This window comes from Dryobates pubescens, chromosome 12 (genome assembly GCF_014839835.1).
Source record: "Dryobates pubescens isolate bDryPub1 chromosome 12, bDryPub1.pri, whole genome shotgun sequence".
NCBI classification, from domain to species: domain Eukaryota; kingdom Metazoa; phylum Chordata; class Aves; order Piciformes; family Picidae; genus Dryobates; species Dryobates pubescens.
Genome location: NC_071623.1, coordinates 6376033 through 6393214, shown reverse-complemented (window position 1 = coordinate 6393214; position 17182 = coordinate 6376033). Strand labels below are relative to the sequence as shown.

At 46.5% G+C, this 17182-nt stretch overlaps 1 protein-coding gene across 1 annotated transcript in view; it reads left to right on the top strand.

Annotated features, from left to right (window-relative positions):
- The window catches only part of MAP7D2 (MAP7 domain containing 2), a 48501-nt gene that overhangs the window by 17235 nt on the left and 14084 nt on the right, over positions 1–17182 (top strand). The window contains exons 8-9 of the mRNA XM_054166152.1: positions 4744–4892; positions 5944–6071. Coding sequence (XP_054022127.1) covers positions 4744–4892; positions 5944–6071 — 277 coding nt within the window. The remainder of the gene's footprint in view (positions 1–4743; positions 4893–5943; positions 6072–17182) is intronic.

Below are 17182 nucleotides of genomic sequence, written 5' to 3'. Positions count from 1 at the left end.
CAATTTGAATCTACCCATTTCTAGGTTTTTTCCATCCCCCCCAGTCCTATCACTCCTTGACACCCTCAAAAGTCCCTCCCCAGTTTTCTTGTAGCCCCCTTCAGATACTGGAAGGCCACAAGAAGGTCTCCTGGGAGCCTTCTCTTCTCCAGACTGAACAACCCCAACTCTCTCACTCTGTCCTCATAGCAGAGCAGCTCCAGCCCTCTGCTCATCCTCGTGACCCTTTTCTGGACACCTTCCAGTATGTCCAGATCTTGCCTGTAATAAGAGCTCCAGAACTGGATGCAGTACTCCAGGTCTTGTTCTTAATGTTTTTAAGGAGAACATATTTTATTAAAAAACAAAAAACACAACAAACAAACAAAAGTCCAAACCAAGCAGACAAAAACTGGTATTAACAGCATTACTAAAACCTAACCCAATGGAAAGTGGAATATATTCATTTAAGAAACCATACTGTGCCCTGGTGAGGCTGCATCTGGAATGTCATGTCCCGTTCTGGGCCCCTCAGTTCAAGAAGGACCTCAGAGACCTGCCTGAGAGAGCCACAAAGATGATGGAATGGAACATCTCCCTTAGGAGGAAAGGCTGATTGGGTTTGGTCCCTTTAGCTTGGAGCAGAGGAGCCTGAGAGGTGACCTCATTCATGCTTACAAAGATGTGCAGGGCAGTGTGTGGAGGACAGAACCAGGTTCTGCTCAGGGATGTCCAAGGACCACACAAGGGGCACTGGGTGCCAGCTGGAGCAGAGGAGGTGCCAAGGGAACAGAAGGAAAACTTTTTCAGTGTGAGGGTGGCAGAGGCCTGGAACAGGCTGCCCAGAGAGGAGCCTCCTTGTGAGACATGCAAAACCTGCCTGCATGCATTGCGATGTGACCTGGTCTAGGTGCTCCTGCTCTGGCAAGGGCGTTGGACTGGATGATCTTTTGAGGCCCCTTCCAACCCCTAACATTCTGTGATATTTTGTTTTTTCTTTTTCTTTTTAATACCACTGTGTGACACCTCTCAGGGGCTTTATTTGATCTATTCATGTCATCCCCTTTCATAGCCAGGCAGTATGTAGAACAGAAATCCCAGTGCACCATTCGAGCCTTAATTATTGCAGTAGGGTTGCAGTTCTTTGCTGTTAAATTACTTTTTCCTTCACCTGAGTTACTGTAGGTGTATTTTTGTGTGTGTGTGTACATATGTATGTAGCTGTAAAATGATAACTTCAGGAGAAAGCAGAGACACTGCTGAAGAGAAAATGGTCTCAGGTTGCATCAAGGGAGCTTTAGATTGGCTATTAGGAAAAATTTTCTCTCCTCAAAGAGTAGTCAGGCATTGGAACAGGCTGCCCAGGGAGGTGGTGAACACCATCCCTGGAGGTGTAGATGTGGCACTTTGGAACATGGTTTAGTGGGCATGGTGCTGTTGGGTTGATGGTTGGACATGCTAATCTCAGAGGTCTTTTCCAGCCCTAATGATTCTGTGATTCTCTGTCAGTTGCAAAAATTACAGGTCCTTAAGGAACTAAAAATTCAGGATGGTAGTTCTTGTTCCTGTCTGGAAATGGCAGTCCAATAACCCACACCTTCTTTTGCAGACATCATTAAAAGTTAATGTTTCTAGTCCTCCTAATTCTTAAGCAAGTAACAAAACAGCCCAGACCCCCCACACCCAAATGCCTGTTGGTAAAAGGAACCACTTCTCCAGGATAAAATTAGATGATTAAGAAGTGGTCATCTTTATCAGTATTTCAACATACCATGGTTGAAATAGGCTCAGGCATCTGTGCTTTTAATACAAAGCTATTTAAAAGTGCATTGCAAAGCCTCCTTTGTTTATTGCAGTTCATGGAGACGTTGATGTTGAATGCCTCTAAAATTACTTGCCTTGTTCCTGCATTAAAAACAGTGTCTCTTGGAAGGAGAAATGTTGTCTCTTGGCCCATGAGAAAATTCCCAGTTTGCTTACTGCTTGGGGATCAACTACTGTGAAGACTGAACAAAAGCCAACTCAAAATGACATTAGTATATTCTGCTTGAAATTTGGAGGTGGATTGCTGGGGCTGCCTGCAGATGTTGTTCCACATTGTATTTACTATAGAAGAAATCAATAGGCACATCATCTTCCTGAGTAGAAGGACTTGGGGGTGTCAGTTGATGGGGGAAAAACTCAACATGAGCCAGCAATGGTCACTGGCAGCCCAGCAGGCTGCTGTGTGCTGGGCTGCATCTAAAGCAGTGAGAGCAGCAGCACAGAGAGGGGATTCTGGCCCTCTGTTCTCATGAGACCCCAGATGCAGCACTGCCTCCAGTTCTGGTGCCCCTAGCAGAAGAGAGACATAGAGCTGCTGGAACAAGTCCAAATGAAGCCACCAAGATCATCAGGGGGCTGGAGAACCTCCTCTGTGGGAACAGGCTGGGAGAGTTGGGGCTGTTCAGCCTGGAGAAGAGAAGGCTCCAGGAAGACCTTGGAGGAGTCTTCCAGTACCTGAAGGGGGCTACAAGAAAGCCAGGAAGGGACTCTTCACAAGGGCTTGTAGTGATAGGGTGAGATGGAATGGATTGAAGCTTGAGGAGGGCAGATTTAGACTGGAGATGAGGAAGAAATTCTTTAGAGTGAGGGTGGTGAGACAGTGGAACAGGTCGCCCAGGGAGGTCATGGCTGACCCCTCTCTAGAGGTGTTCAAGGCCAGGTTGGATGAGGCCTTGAGTGACCTGCTCCTAGTGGAAGGTGTCCCTGCCCATGGTAGGAGGGTTGGAACTTGATGATCTTTATGGTCTCTTCCAACCTACACCATTTTATGAATCATTGTCCTTCCCAACTCATTTTCTTTGTAAACTCTGAGCTTTATCTCTCTTCACCGCAGGATCTTTAAAGCAGCATGCTGGCATGGGTGACAAGTATAGAATTTGGCCTGCAAACCACTTTTGACCTGAGCTGAAACAGAAATGCTGATTCTGGGAACAGCTCTCTGTGAACCAGTGTCCTCTACTCATTTCCTCAGGAGTCCATCAGGCCTTAGCACAGCTTGCAGAAGGCATCGATACTCAGGGGCCTTAGATGCTTTTGGTAGTAGTTGCCAGGAAAAGGGTTGAGGGATATCTCTCATTTCTCATCTCTCATCACTTTGGACATCTTTTTTTTTTTTTCAACCTTGAAGTGAAATATTTCAGCAGCATCTGCTCCAACCTCTGTATCATGGGCAGGGACACCTCTCAACAAGATTTAGCTGCTCAAGGCCTCTTCCAACCTGGCCTTCAGCACCCCCAGGGAAGAGGCAGCCACAGCCTCCCCAGGCAGCCTGTGCCAGAGTCTCACCACCCTCACACTGAAGACCCTCTTCCTCAGCTCCAGTCTAACCCTGCTCTTTCTCAGCTTCAAACCATTCCCCCTTGTCCTGTCTCTAGACATCCTCGGCAAAAGTCTCTCTGCAGCCTTCCTGTAGGATCCCTTCAGGTATTGGAAGGTAGCTCTAAGGTTTCCCTGGAGCCTTCTCTTCTCCAGGCTGAACACCCCCAGCTCCCTCAGCCTGTTCTTATAACAGAGGTGTTCCAGCCCTTGGGTCATCTTTGTGGCCTCCTCTGGACTCAATCCAGTGTCCTTAACGCTGGGGACACCAGAATTGAATGCAGTATTTAAAGCTGGGGTCTCACAATAGCATAGTGAAGGGTCACATGGGTACAATTAATATCTGTCTTGCTAATAAGGCATCTGCAGTATTTAAAATACATGTCCTCTGTTGGTCTCTATGTCTGTGAAAGCTTCATCTTTGAAGGCAGTATGAACAACACCGGGAGGAAAACATCCCATTTCTAAAATCCTCTGTTCATATTGCAACTGCAGAAATACCCAGAGAGAGTTGTCCTGTGTGCTGTCATGCATGTGTCACCCTCAAACTGATGTCAGCCACAACAGCAGCTGAAATATCTACAGCAGTAGATAGTTTAGGTTTGGGACTATGTGTTTGGGTTTGTTACTATGTTTTTTTTAATGAAGTATTATTTTGAAAACCAGTTAAGGAATTTAGGATTCTTTGCCAGGTTCAGGCATTGAAAAAGAAATCCCTAAGCTTCTGTCACCTTTCCTGGTTTGCAGTATTTATTCCAAAGTCACCCAACTAGTGATAGGAAAAGAAGGCTGGGAAGGGATGTTTTATAAGGACTTGTAGTGATAGGGAGAGAGGGAATGGATTGAGGGCAGATTTGGACTGGAGATTAGGAAGAGCTTCTGAGTGAGGTTAGAGTGAAAGTGGTGAGACTCTGGAACAGGTTGCCCAGGGAGGTTGTGGATGTCCCCTCCCTGGAGGTGTTCAAGGCCACTTTGGATGAGGCCTTGAGCAACCTGGGCTAGTGAAAGGTGTCCCTGCCCATGGCAGGGGGGTGGAACTAGATGATCTTCAAGGTCCCTCCCAACCTAAACCATTCTATGAACCACTGAATTGTTTTGTTACTCTTCTTATCATATGCAGAGGAAGCTTAAGTTACATTCATAGGCAGCTGCTCCAAAAATTGAGCAGTGTTTTGGAGAGAATGAAAGAGAGAAATAATTCAGAGAACTTAAAACAACTGAACACCTGTAAAACTGCTTTTTGTTGAAGCATTTTTAGTGAACATTTGCCCATGCTGAATGTGTTCTATAATGTGATCTTGAAAACTCCCTTTGAACATGATAACATACAAGTGTGCTGTTTTCTCCTCTCCTTCATTTCCTCTGCTCCCTTTTTGCTCTTGCTGTTGTACTATAACTCTTTAGTATTCCATATCTGTCCTCGTGTAGCCCCAGCTAGTCCTCTTAAATCTCCCTACAAGCCTTCCCCCAGCCGAAGCACCGACAGGAAGAAGGCCACTTCACCTTCCACTGCCGAGGCCATGAAAGGGGCAGCTGCAGGTGAAAGTTCTCAGGTGGGTTTGCAGTGGTTTGGGTTTCCTTTCTGGCCACACTGATGTGGCTTCTGGTTGTCTGTCCCCTTTACATGATTGAAAATGAAGTGCTGTAAGAAACAGCAGTAGGAAGTAAGCCTTGCATGCTTCTGTTGCTCTTGTGTGGCAGCACTTCAGTATCTTCTTCTTCTTGAGGAGCACTGTAGAGTGTTGGGATTTGGAACAGCAGCACCTTTCTCTTCAGAGAACTGAGGTTTCTGGCACTGAAGTGTGGACTTGCCTGTAACTTCTGAGAATGGGGATGACAAAGAGCAGCATCTCTCTACTGATGATAATGACTATGCAGTCCTGCTGGTTACTGAGCAAGCTTCACAGATTTCAGAAGCTAGCCTCGTATGTTGACAGTGCCTCTGGGTTATACCAATTGTTTACCTGCTCCTGTGGGCAGTTTTTATGCTCTTTGCTTAGAGAATGCATTACTGATCCACTCTGGTTTCCAGAAAAGCAAAGGCAAGTCCATCACCTTCACTGAGTCTACACAATATAAGGCATGTTTTAACAGGTCTATGCTAGGGCTGTAAAATTCAGCTGAGGTCCTGTGTCTTGTAGTAGTTATTAGTAGGAGAATTCTTGCTGGCTAAGTCACATGCAAGTGAGAGGACTGAAAACTAGGAGTTAGAGTTAATGCGGCGTCTGTCTTTGGTGTGATTCACAGTGTTACATCCAGCAGCTTTCTGGGTGCACTGCTGATCATGTCTTGAGAAGTACTGCAGGAGCAGGGAGATGATTTGGAGAACCCCACCCAGTGCCACCACCTCTCCAAAGCACAGCTGGAGAGGCTGTGGTGTGGTGTTGCTTATCTGGATGTCCACACAAGACATCAGTGGCAGGGAGGAAGTATGTCTATGTACAGTGAGAAAACTACTGCACCTGATTGTGAGCTGCTGCTTAAAAAGCTTTTATCTTCCCTGTGTGTTACACACATCTGATTGTGTCTTCTTAATGAAACAAGCAAATACATTTTGGATGTGTTGGTTGTAATGAAGGAAGCTAAACTGATCTGTGCTTCTAGACTGAGAAGGTGAAGAAAGAGAAGCGATCCTCAACACCTGCTTCATCATCTGGTGTGGGATCTCCTCTAAGAAGGTCTGATTCTCCTGCTGCCATCTCCAGAAGATCTGCATCACCTGCAACACCTAAGTAAGCCTTTCTTATTAATGGTCTGATGTGCTGTGAGCTTCTTGTTACCTACAAAGGAGACAGGTTCTTGAGGAACTTCCTTTTGAAGTGTTGTATAAATTCTGATTAATTTTAGTTATGCATATACAGAGGGAGAGAGAGATGGAGATCAACAGATAGTATATATGTAAGGGCAACACCTCCCCTATAGGGACAGGGAGAAAGTGGGGGGATGTTCAGCCTGGAGAAGAGAAGGCTCCAGGGAGACCTTAGAGCAGCTTTCCAGTACCTGTAGTGGGCTTATGAGAAAGCTAACAAGGGACTTTTGGCAAGGGCTTGTGGTGATAGGACAAGAGGGAATGGATTGAAGCTTGAGGAGGGCAAATTTAGACTGGAGATTAGGAAGAAATTCTTTCCAGTGAGGGTGGTGAGACACTGCAACAGGTTACCCAGGGAGACTGTGGATACCCCCTCTCAGGAGGTGTTGAAGGCCAGGTTGGATGAAGCCTTGAGCAGCCTGGGCTAGTGGAAGGTGTCCCTGCCCATGGCAGTGGGGCTGGAACTTGATGGTCTTTGGGGTCCCTTCCAACCTACACCATTCCATGAATGTACTTACAGGAAGTTAATGACCATCAGCTCTTTTTCTTTAGAGTTTTGAACAGCTCATTGTGTTGTAGCTCTCCGAAACATGCAGAGAAGGGTTTGAGCTGTAGAAATGTAGCTCATTCTGTTAGTTGCTGGTATTCCCTGTTCCAAAGGCACCATTCAGTTCACTCAGGCAGCACAAAAGACATTCCAAGAGACGATATAGTTAAGCAAAATGATTGGTGGGAAATAAACTGCTGAGAGGGAAGCACTTCTTGATGGGCAGATACTGAATGGGTTGATAGAGCTCATCTGGAAAGGAAAAAAAAACTGAGAGAAAAAGCTTTGGTGAAACAAGCAGATGTTTAGTGCTTCATGGGGAAAAATGTATGCCAAGTCACTTTCTAGCACTAATTTCTATGAGGATGATTAAGAGACTTGAATGTCTCTCCTATGAAGAAAGACTGAGGGCTGCTCCAGTCTGGAGAAGAGCAGGCTGAGAGGGGATCTTGTCAATGTCTATAAATGTCAGGATGAAGGTGCCAGGCTTGTTTTTGTGGTGCCCAATGACAGGACAAGCACCAACAGGTACAAGCTGGAACCCAGAAGGTTCCACCTCAACGTGAGGAGACACTTCTCTATGGTGAGGGTGATGGAGCACTGGAATAGGCTGCCCAGAGAAGCTGTGGAGTTTCCTTCTCTGGAGACTTTCAGAACCCCTCTGGATGTGTTCTTGTGAGACCTGCCCTAGGTGACACCCCTCTGGCAGTGGGGATTGGACTTGATGATCTCTGGAGGTCCCTTCCAACCTCTAATATTCTAATGACTGTATAAAAGCTTAGGCTAGAATGGAGACTTCTTTACCCAGAGGTGCAATTTATGAGAACCTTTCTATAGTAAAATGTTTTCCTGTCTGTGAGAAACAGGAAATGCTGTTCATAGAGAAGCAGCAGATGCTGTAGGGAGGAATTAAGAATCCTCCTTGTGAGCAGTTTTTCTAGTGGTGGGTTGTTTTGCTTTGGGTTTTTTCCTGCCTCTCTTTCTCAAGGGAATCTGATTCTGATTACTGCTAGAAATGTATTACTGAGCATTTAATCTGAACATGGCCCAATTAGAACACCCTCCTTGACCTTATGAGAGATACAGTAAATAGAGTTTAAAATCCTTGTTTATTACACAGAAAAACAATTCTGCTGTAGCACTCTCAAAGCTTCCCTTCAGAAACTGAAAATAAAAAAAGGTGCCCTGATGGGCACATTGTATTATGATATAAAGATTCTCCTTTCTTCATACCACTCAAATGCCAGTGAGCAATCTGGTTGGTCAGTGGATCTGAATTTAGGCAGTCAGGCTTTCAGAACCTTCCTTTAGATTCTGCCACTTCTGCTCTGGGGAGACCTCACCTGGAGTACTGCATCCAGCTCTGGAGCCCTCAACACAGGAAGGATATGGACCTGATAGAGCAGGTCCAGAGGAGGGCCATAAAGATGATCAGGGTGTTGTGAACAGCTCTGCTATGAGGACAGGCTGAGGGAGCTGGGGATGTTCGGCCTGGAGAAGAGAAGGCTCCTGGCAGACCTAAGAGCAGCCTTGCAGTACCTGAAGGGGCTACAAGAAGGCTGCAGAGGGACTGTTTGCAAAGGCCTGCAGTGATAGGATGAGGGGCAATGGTTTGAAATGAGAGCAGAGCAGAATTAGATTGCATGTTAGGAACAAGTTCTGCACCATGAGGCTGCTGCAACACTGCAACAGGTTGCCCAGGGGGAGGTAGTTGAGGCCCCAGACCTGGAGATCTTCAAGGCTCTGAACAACCTGATCTAGTGGAGAATGTCCCTGCTGACTGCAGGGGGTTTGGTCTAGATGACCTTTGGAGGTGCCATCCAACCCAAACCATTCTCTGATTGTAAGGATGGCTAGTGATTTAAGTGCTTTTTCTTTAAAATATGGCACTTGATGTTCAAGTTTCCCTTGGTATTGTTCTGCTTACTAGCTCCTCACATTTATCATGCTGGTTTGTTAAGTGGTAGTTGCTTGTCCACTTTGTGTGCTGTTTCATTACTTATTAATTAGAAAGCTCCTTTTATCATGATAAAGTAACTCAAACAGTGAAACAAAACAATGAAACTTCAACCGAAAAAGAGAGTGAGTGGCAGAATAGATTTGTGGTAACTGCATAAAGTACTGTGCTTGAAGGTGAAAATTTTACTGAGAAATCCAAGTTCAGCCCAAAACATCATGTCCAAAGCAAGATGAGTGGACGAATATGGACCCATAAACAAGAAAAGGGGAGAAAAATGTATACTGAGCAATAACTAAAAGCAAGGTAAGAATCCAAGAATGGCTGGAAGGGACCTCAGAGCTCATCTCCTCCAGCCTCCTCACCGTGGGCAGGGACACCTCTCAACTAGACTCAGCTGCTCAAGGCCTCATCCAGCCTGGCCTTCAACACCCCCAGGCAGGAGGTATCCATGGCCTCCCTGGGCAGCCTGTGCCAGATTCTCACCACCCTCACACTGAAGAACTTTTTCCTTAGATTCAGTCTAATGCTGCTGTCCTTCAGCTTAAAACCATTTCCCCTTGTCCTGTCTCTAGACACCCTCAGGAAAAGTCTCTCTGCAGCCTTCCTGTAGAATCCCTTCAGGTATTGGAAGGCAGCTCTAAGGTCCTCCAGGAGCTGTCTCTTCTCTAGGCTGAACAACTCCAGCTCCCTCAGCCTCTCCTCATAGCAGAGGTGTTCCAGCCCTTGGATCATCTTTGTGGCCTCTTCTGGACTCACTCCAACTGCTCTGTGTCCTTCTTTAAAACCTGAAATACAACAGAAATGTCAAACAGGAAAGAAACCCAAAACTCTTACTTTGAATCCAGTGTTGATCAGTTAACAAAGATGAAAGTTTAATGGATAGGAGCTGGGCTAATTGATAAATGATTTCTGATTTTTACAATTGCTAGTGGATAATGATTGTGTGAAGTGCTCCTGTTCTTCAGATCTTTCACAAGATCAATGATACCTGGGGTTTGGTTAAGTTCTGATGCTTCATCTTCAGAGATCTATACATTATATATATGTACCATATATATAGGTTTATTCTTGCAGTGTCCCTCAGGGAATAGCTAAATGTCATATCTTATAGATCAGCAAAGCAATAAAGCCTGTGTCCTTCACCTGTCTTTGGGTAAATATTGTCTTGGAAGTCAATGGGACCTGATTGTATCAAGGAAGCAGGATTTAGTTAAAGTGTCTTCAGATAAGCCTCAGCATAAGCCAGTGAGTGAAAAATTGAAAGGTCTGACAGGCCCCTATGGCAATTATTTTAGAATAGAATAGAATAAACCAGGTTGGAAGAGACCTTCAAGATCATCACATCCAACGCATCATCCAACACCATCTCATCAACAAAACCATGGCACCAAGCACCCTATCAATGATGGTGACTCCACCACCTCCCCGGGCAGCACATTACATTGGGCAATCACTCTCTCTATGAAGAATTTCTTCCTAACATCCAGCCTAAATCTCCCCTGGTGTAGCTTGAGACTGTGTCCTCTTGTTCTGCTGCTGGTTACCTGGGAGAAGAGACCAGCCCCTACCTGGCTACAACCTCCCTTCAGGTAGTTGTAGACAGCAAGAAGGTCTCCCCTGAGCCTCCTCTTCTCCAGGCTAAGCAACCCCAGCTCCCTCAGCCTCTCCTCACAGGGCTGTGCTGCAGACCCCTCCCCAGCTTTGTTGCCCTTCTCTGCACACCTTCCAGCAACTCAACATCTTTCCTGAACTGAGGAGCCTAGAACTGGACACAGAACTCAAGGTGTGGCCTAACCAGTGCAGTGTACAGGGGCAGAATGACCTCCCTGCTCCTGCTGGCCACACTGTTCCTGATACAGGCCAGGATGCCATTGGCCTTCATGGCTGCCTGGGCACCCTGCAAGCTCAGGTTTTGCCCAGGCATTACCTCATATGAGAAGGAGAAAGGGGGAAGGAAAAAGGGACTGCAGCCCTGCAGGTGGGTGGTGCTTCCTGGTTCATTTTCATTTCCCACTCCATGTCTCTGTCCCTTGTTCACAGTTTCACTAAAAACCTGTAACTTGGTGGTTCTTATGGCCAGCATCCCACAAGCCATTAGGACACAGTGACATCAGAAGTGCTAATGCTCAATCAAATTACAGAATGATAATGAAACAGGAGCCCAAAATAGTACAAAAAAGCCCAAGCCTGTAAAGGTTTGGTTTAAGTGTCCTATTAGAAAGGTGTCTGCATGTGGTGAGTTGCTCACAAAAGTAGCTTCTGTGTCCTGCAGTGACCTAGTTTTAGATTTTATTTGATGTGTGCTGCATTTTGCTCTTATGCCTTGGAAAGATTAGGCAAAAAAAATGGGTAGAATGTTGGATCAAATCTGGTTTTGAGGGCCAGCTAGAGAATGAACCATTGAAGAGTTTGTGAACCTCTGTAATGATGCAGCCAGCAAAATAGCTCCTCTGCAGACCTGTGCTGAGCTGCTGCTATTTGGAGAACTAGAAAAGCAAAATGAATCTCCCCCTGGCTAGCAAAGATCAAAAACCAACAGTGAAAGAAAACTGCTCCTGAGAAGGTATCACAGACAGCAAAGCAAAAATGTCAGAGCCCATGGATAGCTTTTGATGACAGCAATCTCAGAAAGCAGGCTTGAGAAATGTGCAAGTCCTTGGTATGGTTTCAGCAGAGCTTTTGTTGGGAGATAGGGGAATATTGGAAGGCAGCTCTAAGGAGCAGCTCCTGGAGTCTTCTCCAGGCTGAACACACCCAGCTCCTTCAGCCTGTCCTCATATCAGAGGTGCTCCAGCCCTTGGATCATCTTTGTGGCCTCCTCTGGATTTGCTCCAACAGCTCTGTGTCCTTCTTTAAAACCTGAAATGCAACAAAAATGTCAAACAAGAAAGAAACTCAAAACTATTACTTTGAATCCAGTGCTGATCAGTTGACAGAGATGGAAGTTCAATGGATTGGAGCATGTTAATGGATTGGAGCAATAGCAGAGAGCTAAAACCACCACACAGAACTTTCAGGGAAATAGGGGAAAAAGTAAGGCAGCTCTGAGGGCTCTGGTTTGTAGTCAGCCTCTTGAGGTGCTGAAACTATGACCTGTCACATACCTGCCTGGCTTTTCAAGAGACCATACTGTGTTCTGCCTTGCTGTTTAGGGACAAAATTGAGTGTGACCTCTGATTCATGTGCTGCATGTACTTTATTTCCTCTGCTTAGCAAAAGTAAGCTCAGAAATCCTCTTGAACCCTTCCTGAGGTGCTCTTCTGCAGTATAGGCTATCTCTCTTTTAAATGAGAGACACCATAGTTGAAGGGCCTGTGCATCCGCAGCCCTGATAGGGGTCATGATGAGAATAGTTTCTTACAAGCTGTTGCTCCGTGTTGACACAGGATAGAGAGGTGAGAAAACAAAGACCTCCTGGAGGAAGGAAAGATGGATCCTGTACTTCTGTATTGCCCTGTAACACCTACTAACTGAGATGAGGGAATTTTCAGACACCTAGCATGCTACCACTGCTTGCATTTTGGAGTCTCTTATCCTCATCAGGCATACTTCTGTGTTCCCACATTCTCACTATGGTTATATTGCATCCCTTTCCTTTTCTCCCAAGGCAAAAACCCAAGCAGACCCCATGGAAATGCTTATGTTTTCTTTTAATAATCCCTTTTTTCTGTCTTCAGAACCAAATTTGGCTCTTTCTCGTGCAAAGTAGCATCATTTAAGTACTAGTATCTTAGAATCATAGAATTGTCAGGGCTGGAAGGGACTTCAAGGATCATCTAGTTCCAACCCCACTGCCATGGCCTGGGACACTTCACACTAGATCAGGTTGCTCACAGCCACATCCAGCCTGGCCTTAAAAACCTCCAGGCATCAGGTTTCCACCACTCCCATGGGCAACCTGTGCCAGAGTTCCACCCTCATAAGGAAGAACTTCTTCCTAACATCCAATCTGAATCTGCCCACTTCTAGTTTTGCTCCATTCCCCCAAGTCCTATCATTCCCTTACACCCTCAAAAGTCCCTCCCCAGCTTTCCTGTAGGTCCTCTTCAGATACTGGAAGGCCACAAGAAGGTCTCCATGGAGCCTTCACTTCTCCAGACTGAGTAACCCTAACTCCCTCAGTCTGTCCTCATAGCAGAGCAGCTCCAGCCCTCTGCTCATCCTCATGGCCCTTCTCTGGACACCTTCCAGCACCTCCTTCCTGTAATAGAGGCTCCAGAAGTGCTCCGGGTGGGGTCTTAGCAGAGTGGAGCAGAGGGGGACAATCCCCCTGGCCCTGCTGGCCACACTTCTCTTGCTGCAGCCCAGGCTCTGCTTGGTTCTCTGGGCTGCAAGTGCTCACTGCTGGCTCATGTTGAGCTTATCCACCAGCACCACAAAGGCCTTTTCTTCAGGAGGAGTGTTTTTCCTGGTAACAGTTCTGCCTGCATGTAGTGGTGTTAAAGATGCTGACAAGATGTTTTAAAAATACGAGGGCAAACCTGTGGGAACACCAGTGACGAGCGGTGTGAGCAATCTGGCAGTGCAGGCCTAGAGCCTGACATGGCGGTAGGCCATGCTCAGCGTAAGTGCAGAGCCAGCTACCAGTAATGCCAGAACAGTGCTGTGCCTGCAGCACTGTAACTAAAACAAGATGCTGGTAGCTAGAAACATAGTGAGTTATCTCGGGACAACAGGACATGCACCTGCATCAACAAACCTCGCGTGTCATCCATAGCTGGACCAATAATCTATAGTAGTGTGATGTGTGGTCACTCATAGGGGACCAATGAGTCCATGCCAACAAGGCACACCAAGGTTATATAAATTGTAGCAGTTTCCTTGCTACACACTTCTTCTTTTCCTGCCTGTCCTGTCTCCTCTCCTTCCATGCTTTACTGTGCCATGCTTTCACCATAGGCCTGAGCCACAGGCCTGCAATACTGGAACAATAAAGGATCAATACCCGATCATATTGGTCAGCCGTATTGATTCCAAGAACCTCTGTCATCACCATATCTGGCTAAACAAACCCAGTGCTCATTTCATACTTACTGCTGGTATACAAGAAATTGCTGATACCCCTGATGGTCTTTCTTAGCTTTTCACTCCTTGGACTGCAGTGGTGTCATCCTAGCTGTAGTCACTCTTTTCTATGCTTCTCCCTCTTTTAATGGCTTTAAAAGAAGCAAAGCCATAGTTGTTTCTTCTTCTGGCCAAAGGGCTGTAAGAACAAGATGTCACTAGGTCTAAATTAGTCAAGCTGCATTACTTCAGTAATCCACCCAGCACAAGTTTCTAGTCCAACTGGTAAGTCCTGCAGCCAGTCTTCTCTGATTGGTATGCAGTGCAAGGTATGTCACTCTCAGGACTAGACTCCTTCCTACCAACCTCTTTGATTTGATTGTCATCTCTTTATTAGAGAACAATTACTTCTGTGCTAACACTGCAAGTGATTCAGCCTTGGTTATGTGACTGTTTTACTGCTCCTGTCACAACAAGTTAAATAAAAGGCATTGCAAGGAGCGTGTGGTAAAGTTGGAAATGTAAACCAAAGGCAGCAAGAAGGGGGACTATGCTTTGAAGAAGTGTCTTAATTGGCAAAAGGCATCCTCTGTGTTGCAGAGAGACATGAGAAGAAAAGGTGGTTTGCTTTTTTTGTCTGTGTTACATTTTTATGGGTTGTAGTTGGAAATGACTGTAATGGTGAGACATGAAAAAGACACACTAATGGAGGTGGGACCTTCAAATCTCTGCCTTTGTCTTCAGGAGGGCCTGGGAATCCATCTACATCCTAAGGAGAAAACTAAAGACTATGCTGCCTTCCAGTACCTGAAGGGATCCTGCAGGAAGGCTGCAGAGGGACTTTTCCTGAGGGTGTCTAGAGACAGAACAAGAGGGAATGCTTGGAAGCAGAGGCAGACTGGAACTGAGGAAGAAGTCCTTCAGCGTGAGGGTGATGAGACTCTGGAATAGGCTGCTCAGGGAGGCTGTGGCTGCCTCCTCCCTGTGGATGTTCAAGGCCAGGTTGGATGAGGCCTTGAGCAGCTGAGTCTAGTTGAGAGGTGTCCCTGCCCATGGTAGGGAGGTTGGAGGAGATCGTCTCTAAGGCCCCTTCCAACTTGAGCCCTTCTATGATTGAAAATCAGATTTAGCCATCACCAACCAATCTCATTGGCTTCTTCCATTGTTGTTTTTTCCCAAGAGCTTGAAACAAACTTGCCTGTCCACATCCTCCAAAGCCTGTTTCTGTCAGAGACCAGCAGGAGTAGGCTGCCCTGCAAGTCAGGGTGAGCCAGGAGCTGTGGGTGGCAGCAGGGCAGGCAAGGACAGAGGCCTCACCCACAGAACCCTATCCCACAGCAGAAGTGACCAGGGCAGTTGTGGTGATTGTGATCAAGGTTATTTAAGGCCTCAGTGAGGCAGATCCAAGGACATGCCAGGATATCAGGTCAGGATCAGAAGGTTAGGAGGCCAGGAGCAGACCTACCTACAGCTTAGTTAAGGCGAGGACCTGAGTTTACAAGGAGCTCCTGAGCCTGCAGGCAGAGGCTACCTGAGCTAAACTTCAGATTTAGCTGGGTGCTGTTGTTCCACCAGCCCAAGGGCTTTTGGAGTCAGTGATGGCTCTTCAGTGGGAGTAAGGAAGTGCAGATGGTGCAATACTCTGCAGTCTTTTCCTCCCCACATACTGGAGCGCTCTGAATGAGCTCCCTGCCTTCTGGTGATGACCTCTTTGAAATGCAACATAATGTGGTGGAAGAGAATCCTTTCTTCTCCTGACCTCAGGCATTTGGGGGTGGGGAGGAAGCTGAAAGACATTTAATTTTCATTGTCTACTCTGTAATACAGATGTTGTTCTGGCTGTCATAGACTCTGGCCTCACAATACTGTGGTTAAATCTACCCAAAAGTTGCCACTCCAGTCCATTAATTTTCAGCTGTTGTCCATGTTTGTGGTCTGCTAGAATAAGTGTGTAGTCCAAAAGCCACCTTACAGTGTATGAGACTGTAGAAACTGATAGGAGGAAGTGCATTTATATCATAATTGCATATCACAGAATGGTTTGGGTTGGAAGGGACCTCCACCTGTCATCCATCCCTGCAGTCAGCAGGGACACCTCCACTAAGTCAGCTTGCCCACAGCCTTGTCCAGCCTCACCTTGAAGATCTCCAGGCATGGGGCCTCGACTGTGTCTCTGGCAACCTGTTGCAGTGTTCCATCACCCTCCTGGTACAGAACTTGTTCCTCACATCCAATCTAAATCTGCTCTGCTCTCATTTCAAACCGTTGCCCCTGGTCGTGTCCCTGCAGGCCTTTGGAAACAGTCCCTCTGCAGCCTTTTTGTAGCCCCTTCAGGTACTGGAAGGCTGCTCTCAGGTCTCCCCAGAGCCTTCTCTTCCCCAAGCTGAATGTCTTCAGCTCCCTCAGCCTGTCCTCACAAGGAAGGATAAAACCAGACATGTAACTTCCACTTTCCTGTAGGATTTTATTTGCAATGAGGATCACACAGATGATTAAGATTGTCATCTCTTCCATGCCATACAGCCCAACCTTTCTTAATGGTACAAGTATTTAGTGCTAGTTACTGGTGTTACATAAATAATGAATGGTGTTGGGGTGTAGTTTTATGTTTCCTGGTTATCTGTTCTCTTTAATGTCCACCTGTTTTCAGAGTAGATCAAGTATCTTTACTCTTCTGCTTTCCCAGAACTCACTCCAAGGTTATCATGGCACCTAAAGGAGCAATCAGCTGCATTGCTGCTGTGCATTTGCCATCATAGAGTTGTTAGGGTTGAAAGGGACCTCAAGGAGCATCCAGTTCCAACCCCCCTGCCATGGGCAGGGACACCTCACACTAGATCAGGTTGCTCACAGCCACATCCAGCCTGGCCTTGACAACCACCACAACTGCAGCTGTGTAAAAGGTTGCAGGGGTTGTGTTTTGAGCCTTGAATCTGTTGTGTTGGTATTGATTAAACCACTGCCTTAAACAGCTGAGCTGACTGTGCAGTACTGTGCTGGGCTCAGTTCTGGGTGCCACAGGACAGGAAAGACATTGAGAGGCTGGGGAGTGTCCAGAGATGAGAAGCGAGGCTGGGGAGGGGTTTGAAGGGCATCATATGAGGAGTGGCTGAGGGAGCTGGGGATGTTTAATCTGGAGAAGAGAAAGCTGAGTGGGAATCTTATTAGGAGGTTGGAATGAGGCTGGGGTTGGTCTCTTTTCCCAAGTAACCAGAGACAGGATGAGAGGAAGTGGGTTTGAGTTGTGCCAGGGGAGGTTTAGGCTGGACATTAGGAAAAAGGTCTTGATGGAGGGAGTGGTGAGGGGTTGGAACAGGCTGCCAAGGGAGGTGGTGGAGTCCCCATGCCTGGAGGTGTTGAAGAAGCTATAGCTGTGGTGCTTCAGGATATAGTTGGGTCATGGTAGTTGGGTTATGGTTGGACTTGATGACCTTAAAGGTCTTTTCCAACCATAGTGATTCTATGGTTCTGTAATAATTTGGTCATTTCTGTCTGTTTTATGGTACTCAGCTTTGCCTTCATG